General features: G+C 32.1%; 1 protein-coding gene across 1 annotated transcript; it reads right to left on the bottom strand.

Annotated features, from left to right (window-relative positions):
* Window positions 1–260: 260 nt before the first annotated feature.
* Window positions 261–3,201, bottom strand: LOC107063183 (potassium transporter 26-like). Its single transcript, XM_015314713.1, has 6 exons — window positions 3,013–3,201; window positions 1,902–2,376; window positions 1,774–1,824; window positions 1,409–1,669; window positions 1,251–1,303; window positions 261–1,172 (listed from the first exon to the last, which is right to left on the bottom strand). The coding sequence occupies exons 1-6, from the start codon at window positions 3,199–3,201 to the stop codon at window positions 753–755; spliced, it is 1,449 nt and encodes a 482-aa protein (XP_015170199.1). The 3' UTR covers window positions 261–752.
* Window positions 3,202–8,771: the final 5,570 nt, after the last annotated feature.

Raw genomic sequence — 8,771 nt, 5'->3', positions numbered from 1 at the left:
GTGTCCTACATATATATTATGTCACGTAGGATACATATATATATCTAGGAAAAGTTAATCCACATATACATATAAAAACATATATTACATCGTATATACGTAGAAATTAGTAATATAACAAAATAATTACTAGTGATGACAGATTTGGATTATTTAATAATTAATTTAATTATATTTGAATTATTTAATAATTATATTTTTTTTGCTTTAGTGCAAATAAGAAGCGTGCAATTTTTGTAGTAGTACGTACCTAGGATATGATCATGACCCAGATGACCACCACCCCTGTAGTTGAAAAAGAAAAGTTAGTTCCATTTCTCAGCGAAGTACGCTTTATTTGGACTTCCAGTTGTGGTTTAACTTAACAACAACAACAACAGATCTAGTGTGATCCCACACTTGTCTGGAGAGGTGGGTGGTATGCAGACTGTACCCTACCTTTGCGAGGTAGAGAGGTTGCTTACGATAAGACCCTCTCGGCTCAAGAAAAGCGTTTTTCAAACATTTTTATACTATTAATTTTACTCGTTTGGAAACCGACTCTCTACCTCCACGAGGTAGCGTAAGGTCTGTGTACACTCTACCCTCCCTAGACCTCACCTGTGTGATTACACTAGGTATGTTATTGTTGTTGTTGAATTAATAATAATTTTACTGATTATAACAGGTTATTTACCATTGTTACAGATTATTAACCCATTCTTGCTATAAAAAGTTGCATATAATTGGTTATTTTAAGTAGCATGATAGTATTAGATTTTTAAGTTGTCGGTGTACAAAAAGAAATCTGAGTGATGCTTACCATAGGCATTTGCTAGTTCAACACCTCCTTTGAAACCAAGAACGAGAGTGACACAAAGAATCATGAGGATGTAGTTTACCTCTGGGGAATAGATTTGTCCTTCATGCTTGGATGAAGTATGTATAATGTTTACTCGAGGGAAGCATCCAAGAGCAAGTGATTGCTTTACAATGGAAAAAGTTGCTGATATCATGGACTGGCTAGCAACCACGGCAGCTAGAGTTGAGATTACAAACATTGGCCAGTAAACAGGTTTTGGTAGGGAACTGTAATAAGCATTGTTGATATTCTCTGGATACCTCACTAGATAAGCTGTTTCTCCGGCATAGCTGAGAACTAGGGATGGATAAACTACAAAAGAAAATGCCAACTGCAAGACTCATTGTACAGAAATGCCATCAATCAGATTAACTTTTCTAATGGTAGATTAGAGTTCTTTGTTCCTTACCTGAATTGCTCTTTTATTGAAATGACCTAAATCAGCAAACATGGCTTCCGCTCCTGCATGACAGTTTAAAACATGTCGGAAGTGAACTAATTTTCTCCTATTTCATATGCTTTTCTTTTATCTTTTTTTTCCCCTCAAAATTAGTTGTAAAGTTAAACCTGTAATGCTTAGAAATACTGCACCGAGAAGATTCCAAGCAGTCTTTCCATTTCTTGAAACAAATTTCACTATGTAGTGTGGAGAAATGGCTTTAAGAACGGATGGATAGTACTCCAAAATATTGTAGATACCGACTGAAACATTGGTAGCAAACCACAATAACATTACGGGTGTGAAGCAGAAGCTAACTTTGCTTGTTCCACAGCGTTGAAAAGTGAAAAGTGCGATTAACATAATCACAGACATGAAAACCACATGATCTGCAGCCAATAGAACTTTCATTAAACCTCACGTTTTGGTGAGTAAATGGAAGCAGATCTGAACTAGCAATAGAACTGTCTTTTGAAAATTATTTTGACTTTACCTTGTGTTATCTTGGAAGAGAGAGATTGAATTCCTTGCAGGGCTGAGAGAACTGATGTAACAAGTGTATGGACATGAGGCAACGTCGAAAGGAAATATAACTTGGAGAAAACAAAGGAAGAATGTTACCGCAAGTAGCAGGAGTGAGAGCTCCATCACCAATGACCATACAAGTTCCAAGTAAAACAACAAAAGTAAGAACATTTTGAGCTGTGGAACTTTTCTCCAGGAACTTCTTAGTTTTTGAACGCCTAGAACTTCCACTCTCTTGGCTGTAATAAGCCATGCTCTCATCAGATTCCATCCTAACGTTGTGGATACTAAGTTTGCTTTGGAAATTGATATGGCGACAGAGATATGAATAGAGAGCAAAAGTACCGCCTTCTCCATGATCATTAGCATGGAGGACGATGAAGACATATTTGACTAACACAAGCAACGTTAGAGTCCAAAAGATTAGGCTGAATGTCCCAAGTAAATCATCTTCAGTGAGATTTGTCAAGCGAGTAGAGGAAAATACATTGACAGGAGAAGTGGCAAGGTCCCCATATACAACTCCAAGAGATTGGTAAGCCAACAACAAGGTCTGCATGGGTGGATATTCCTGAGAAAAATACTCAAAATCTCAATATCCTATGAAGTGACTTAGAAGTTTCAAGGCAGTAACAAAAAAAAGTGTGAAGTTATCAGATTTTATCGAAACTGGTAGTAGCACTAGCACACATCGAGGGTAAAATGAGAACAGGTTGCTTGTGATGATTTCATCATGTCCTATGTCAACCTCCAGATGCACCGGTCTGCAGGAACCATGATGACTTAAGGTGTTCAAAAGGAAGAGGTAGTTATAACTTAATCACATGAAGGAAGTTATCCCGAAAGACCTACACTCTCTTGAAATCTATGCAAACCTAGCAAAAGATCGGGCACAATGAAAGAAAAGGATCTATGTGGATGATACCAGTTAGTTGGTTTAAGCTTTAATTATGCTAATATGTTTACTTTCGATCCCAATGTTTGTTGGGAGTTTTTAGGTCTTGTTTGAGATTTCATGCGTGGGAAATGCAGACAGCTTCTAGTGCTACAAAAACTAATTCTTTATTATATTTGAACTTAGACAAAGCTTAATTGAGTGACATGGACAATGAGAATTCATATAGCCGAGGATTCACATAGACGGTCTTAAATAGAGGGACAGTGGATATTTCTTGGAATATTGAAGATGAGAAAAAGTAAAGCTTACCTTAGCTTTGGTTAAGGGAGACTGGTATGTCTGCATAACTGTCATGTATGTTTCCATAGCAGGTACTGGTTCTGGAACAACTCTCCTGCTGTTGTTACAAAGGTCAATACGGTTACTATCTTCAAGATTGCTTCTACTTTCAATATCATAGTTCTTTATGCTGGAATTGTTGCTTTTAACATCTTCCATGTTTTAAATGCAGGACACTTCCAATATTCTAGTTAAGAAGTTGCCGTACATTGTGTCATGCTTATATAGCTTCAAAAAAGCCTCAAGGACTATCGATTTGCAAACAGGGATATCGATTTGGTTGATCCTAAGAATAAAACAAAAGATATAAGTTAGTGCTGCAAATTCTAAAAGCCACAAGTTGCTGGAGAGGGAGCAGGTAAAGGAACACATCATCATATATATATTTTAGCAGTAATTCCACCAATTTGCATACAAATTTATTTCATCATCCTGTTGGAGCACTTATCGATTCGCAAACAGGGATATGAAGATAAATTATTGGTACATTTTCTTGTTGACATATTATATTTTATACCAAGGAGTGACTACACACTCTCACAAGTGACATATAACCAGAAATTTTTAAAAATCTGCCACTGTTGCTTTGTTGGATGAACCTTATCTAGTCTAGTCTAGTCTAGTTAAATAAATCAAGCTTAAATTTTTGCAGTAAGTTGATGACAAGTGAAAACTAGTAAATCCTCTGATTAAAAAGGTAAGCTTGATTAATGAACAAAAGCTCATATGCAATTTTGCTGGCTTATGATTCTTTTGATTATGAATTTTTTGTTTTATTATAGGTATATATATCAGTGTTGACACATCTTGACCTAAGCTGGTCCAATGTAATGGTTAAGGTGTTGCACAACTTTCTTAAACTCGTGTGTTCAGTCCTAGCTAGCGACATCATTATATTTGCCTTTTTTTTACATCTTTAATAAAAATCTTAACTCCGCCGCTATCCGTCCACATATGTACATGGAGGACGTAGGTATTGCCGAAAGTGTTAAGTGAGAAGGATGTAAGTTGTTCTAAAAGGGCTAACTGACATACAAATATGTTAACTACTTTGGAATCACACTTCTTATTAAATTTAGTCAAAGACGTAGACCTATCTGTCCAAAATACTCTTATGAGGTATTTAACTTTAAATTTTATTGGCTTTACATGTGAGTAAATCAATTTGATTGCGATTTGGTCACTATTATATTGTTCTTATCTTTTCTCTATCGTATATTCTATTCATATTTACCTCTAAATGATTAAACGTGCATTGGTGGATCAAACTGTCAAATAATAATAACACACCAAGTATAATTTTAGAAAGTGAGGTAGGGAGAGGATAAGTGTATGTGAATCTTACTTCTACTTCAGGGTGGAGAGATTCTTTCTAATAGATTCTCGACTCAAGAAAAAAAATAATTCAAAGCAATCTAGAAAGGAAGTAACAAAAGTACAAGAAATATCATATAGTAACAAAAACAACAAATAGTTATAACAACTCTTTTTGAGGGTTTTTCAATTGAAGTGATGATACTGAGAAGATATTATTTTTACTTATTTAGAGTTGTCACTTGGAATTGAGTTATGATGTTCCAAGTCACTTTTTTGGATCTCTAATCAAAAGAAAATACTCTTTTATTTTTTGTTTAGCGAAAAGAAAAGACTAGATAAGAAATTTTATTGACCGAGGGGAAGGTATGAGGCACTCTTCCAATCACGTTCGCTTTTATTAACTTATACTCAACTTAAATTATTTTTTGAATTATTGTTATAGACTATGATTTGCTCGCATTTATTGTTGGACTTTTATTGATCTCAACCTATATTCTTCACCGCATTTTTGATCTTGACATACACATGCTTAGAGACATAAGTCACTCTTTGCGAGAGTGCATTGCACCTAATAATCTTTGTCTACCCGTTTGATTTGAATTAATGAAAATTAATTATTAGAACAATTTGGGTGACTTTCTTTCAAGTGTTTCAGAAAAAATGTCTTATCACATTCTTAATTGAAACCAAATTATTTTTAAAAAAAAGATGTGTCTAAATTTGCCTCCAAAATTAGTTTGTCAATTTTTAAGTGTGAATCAAGTGGTGCCAAACTATAACCATTCAATCAAAATTTGTCAATCTATCGTTATTTCCAAAACAATATCATCAAACTTTTTTTTTGTTTTCCATTTTCGGTGTTTGGTACCCACATTGGTGCCCGACAAAATCCGAACTCACGCATGGACGTCTCACATACAGCACGACACTTGTACTCTTAGAAAAGGGTTATATTTACTCTTTGTTATACTTTTTGGTTATATTTGCTCCTACCATCCAACTTTGGGTTTATATTTCCAACTTTGGATTTATATTTCACCCTTGAGTTGTTAAATTCCACATCACTCCCTTTTATTATCCTACGTGGCACCTACATGGATATAATCTTCTCTAATTTAATTATTACACCTCACCCCCAAATAATTGGAAACGTTTTTTTCACTTGGTTCCTTTCAATTCTTTGGAGTGAGGTATAATAATTAAATTAGAGAAGATTATATCCATGTAGGAGCCATGTAGGATAATAAAAGGGGGTGATGTGGAACTTAACAACTCAAAGGATAAATATGAACCTAAAGTTGGATGGTAGGGGCAAATATAACCAAAAAGTATAACGAAGGATAAATATAGCCATTTTCTAAGAGTATAAGGGCAAATATGACCTTTTTCCGATAATAATAATAATAATATTAATGATGATAATAATAATATTAATAATAACAATAATAATATTTAATATTATTATTATTCATCTTAAACATGCACATAGTAGTTAGTAAACTTGTTGAAATTTTCTTATTAATTTCTTTTTTTGAAAAAAAAAACTAAAGCTATGTTAGCATCCAAAAGATCAAAGCAACATCCATATATAACTTATCACTTATCACACAATTGAACAAAGAACTCATCCAAATTAGTAAGGTACGAACACCAAAAAATTTGATAACTGATTAAAGAAAAGAGTGAGAAATAGATTTTTAAGCATGCAAGAAATAATCACCATATTACACCAATTTTATTTTAAATTTAATGATATAACAAGTTTAAATATATTTCAATATTATAATGTTAAAGTTATACACACATAAAATTTGAACAACTTCTAATATTGGAATCAAGTCTTATATAATTATGAAATTGAATCATACAATGAAAATTAAATGCTACCTTTTGTGAATATTAATTCACAAGAAGTAAATCGACCACAATGAGGAAGCACGAACTCGAAATCGCAAAGGTAGACATCAAAATCCTCCTTATTTTCCTTTTCTTTCCCTTTATGTGTGAGTTTTTGTGTATAATATATTGGTTGTGTAGTAACAGTGTTATAGATGTAAGATGAATGGATGTGTGTAAATGGTTCAAATGTGAAAGTGATGTGTTTTTTTGTTGTTGTTGTGCATGAGTCTGTGTAGTTAGGTTTGTGTTTGGGATTAGAGGGAGATAATGGGGGATATGGGCAGTGAGTTCAGGATTCACTACAACAATATGTATTTATAGCTATGAATTTAAGAATTGTAGCTATTACTTACTAATAGCCGCAAAATTTAAATTTTATAGTTATTTACAAATTCGTAAAAAAATATGTTAGCCACGAAATTAAGCTACCAAAGCTAATCTTTTCATTTTTGCTACAATTACTAGCAATCGGGACAATAAGTGCCTAAATAGCTACAACTTTATTGCTACATTAAACTTTTGTGGTTGATCATAGGATTTTGCCACGCGATAAAAGTTATTGTAGCAATAGTAACCTTCTAGCTACAATAAACCATTTGAGTCAAAATATTGTAGCTTAATAAATTCTTTTGCTCAAACTATAAAAAAAAGGGGCAATAGTTAAATGATATAGCCATGACTTTTTTGCTACACTAAAATTTCGTAGCTATTAATTAATTTTTGCCACGAGCAAAAATTTATCATAACAATACTAATCGTTTAGCCACAATAAATTATTTGAGATAAAACATTGTAGCTAAATAAATATATTTGTTTCAAGTTACAAAAATTGTTGCATTAGTTAAATGTTATAGTCATAGAATTTTCGCTACGATAAAATTTTGTAGCTAATTATTAATTTTTGTCATGCATTGAAACTTGTTGTAGCAATAGTGACCTTTTAGCCATGAAAAAAAGTTATTTAAAACAAATATTATATTCTAAATAAATATTTTTTGCTTTGAATACTAAAAAAATTGGCAATAGTTAACTTAATAATAATTATAATTATTTATCATGAGGAAATGATTTAGCCACAAATTTAGTATTGTAATAATAATTTGTTGCTTATAATTATTTTTTACCACAAGTTGATTGTTTATATAACCATACTAATCTTATGTAGTTAGAAGTGTCAATTGTTTGATTTGATTCAATACTACATAACTACTTGTGAATTTCAATTTCAATTTCAAATTTTCAATAAATATGTGATTATATCTAATTAATTTTAATTAACTAATTATATCGAACTTAATTATATATAATTTCACTAAGTCTTACTAAAGCTTCATCACATTGAAATGCTTCTAGAATTGTTATTTGACTTAAACTTATTCTATCAGAATAATATATTTATTGATTTAATGTGATTGAAGATGTTATTCAATTGATTTAATTCAATTTTATAGCTTGTGAGCCTAATTTATTATCTTATTGCAAAATATATTTTAAGGTGTTATAAGTTGTATTTTCTTTAAAAAGTATGATCAAATTATCTTTTGCTAAATATTGTCATATTTTATTCAAATACATAATATGAATTAGTTTAAAATATAGTTAGATAAATCGATTGTTTAGTGAATATAATTAATACAAGTACATTAATAAAAAAACAAATAAAAAATTGCCATTTCATTTATTTTTTCTATTGAAAGTTTAATTTTATTTTTGAATTTTCTATTTTAAATTTAACATTTTTAGCCATTTAATTTTTGTTTTCAATTCAAACTAAAAAAATCAATTCAAAATTCACATCCTATTTAAATTCAAATTGAAGGAATCAAATGTTGTGGAACTATATTTTGTCACGACCCAAATTGAGTCATGAGTGGCACCCACACTTAACCTCCTAAGTGGGCGGACCAAGGAACCAAGGAATCTAAACCCCAACACATACCAATAATTCAACTACGAATAACAACAATAACGCGGAAGCTCCAAAACTTATTAAAGTAACCAATCAAATAAACCTCTAAAGTCTATTACATATTATCCCAAAATCTGAAAGTCATCACATCAAGGACATCTAATCTCTAAATACTAAGTCTAAGAGTATCAAAGACACCGAAATAAATGAAATAAAGTAATTTGTGTCCGAAAACTATGGACATCAGGTCATGACCGAGAGAATCCAACACAAGCTCGAATAAATAGTTCACCCTTAAACCTGATATGCTGAGACTAGCTAGAGCCGAGGGCGAGTCAAAGTCGCTGGTACACTCGCTGCACTCCATAAAAGGAAAACAAAGAAAAATACAAGTAGGGCTCAGTACGGGGCAACATGTACTGAGTAGGTATCATCGGCCAACCCAAAATAGAAACTAATATACAATGAATAATAGTATAAAGTCAACTATAGCACTTAGCAGGTGATAAGAAACAACAACATGAACAAGTGACAGTTGAAGCAAGTACGTAATCAATCACAATATCAAGCACACACACGAGGACTCATGCCTCCACATCACACT

The sequence above is a fragment of the Solanum tuberosum genome, unplaced genomic scaffold (assembly GCF_000226075.1).
Source record: "Solanum tuberosum cultivar DM 1-3 516 R44 unplaced genomic scaffold, SolTub_3.0 scf00315, whole genome shotgun sequence".
Lineage (NCBI taxonomy): Eukaryota > Viridiplantae > Streptophyta > Magnoliopsida > Solanales > Solanaceae > Solanum > Solanum tuberosum.
Note: the sequence above shows the minus strand (reverse complement) of the source record. Positions and strands in the feature narration are given on the sequence as shown.

What these genes read in the sequence shown, in the direction of transcription:
- LOC107063183 (XM_015314713.1), bottom strand. Translation starts at nt 3,201, where the DNA reads ATGGAAGATGTTAAAAGCAACAATTCCAGCATAAAGAACTATGATATT. An exon ending in CTCCCTTAACCAAAGCTAAG is followed by an intron (nt 2,377 to 3,012) that starts GTAAGCTTTACT and finishes TATTTTTCTCAG; the next exon opens with GAATATCCACCCATGCAGAC. An exon ending in CTCTTCCAAGATAACACAAG is followed by an intron (nt 1,670 to 1,773) that starts GTAAAGTCAAAA and finishes TATTGGCTGCAG; the next exon opens with ATCATGTGGTTTTCATGTCT.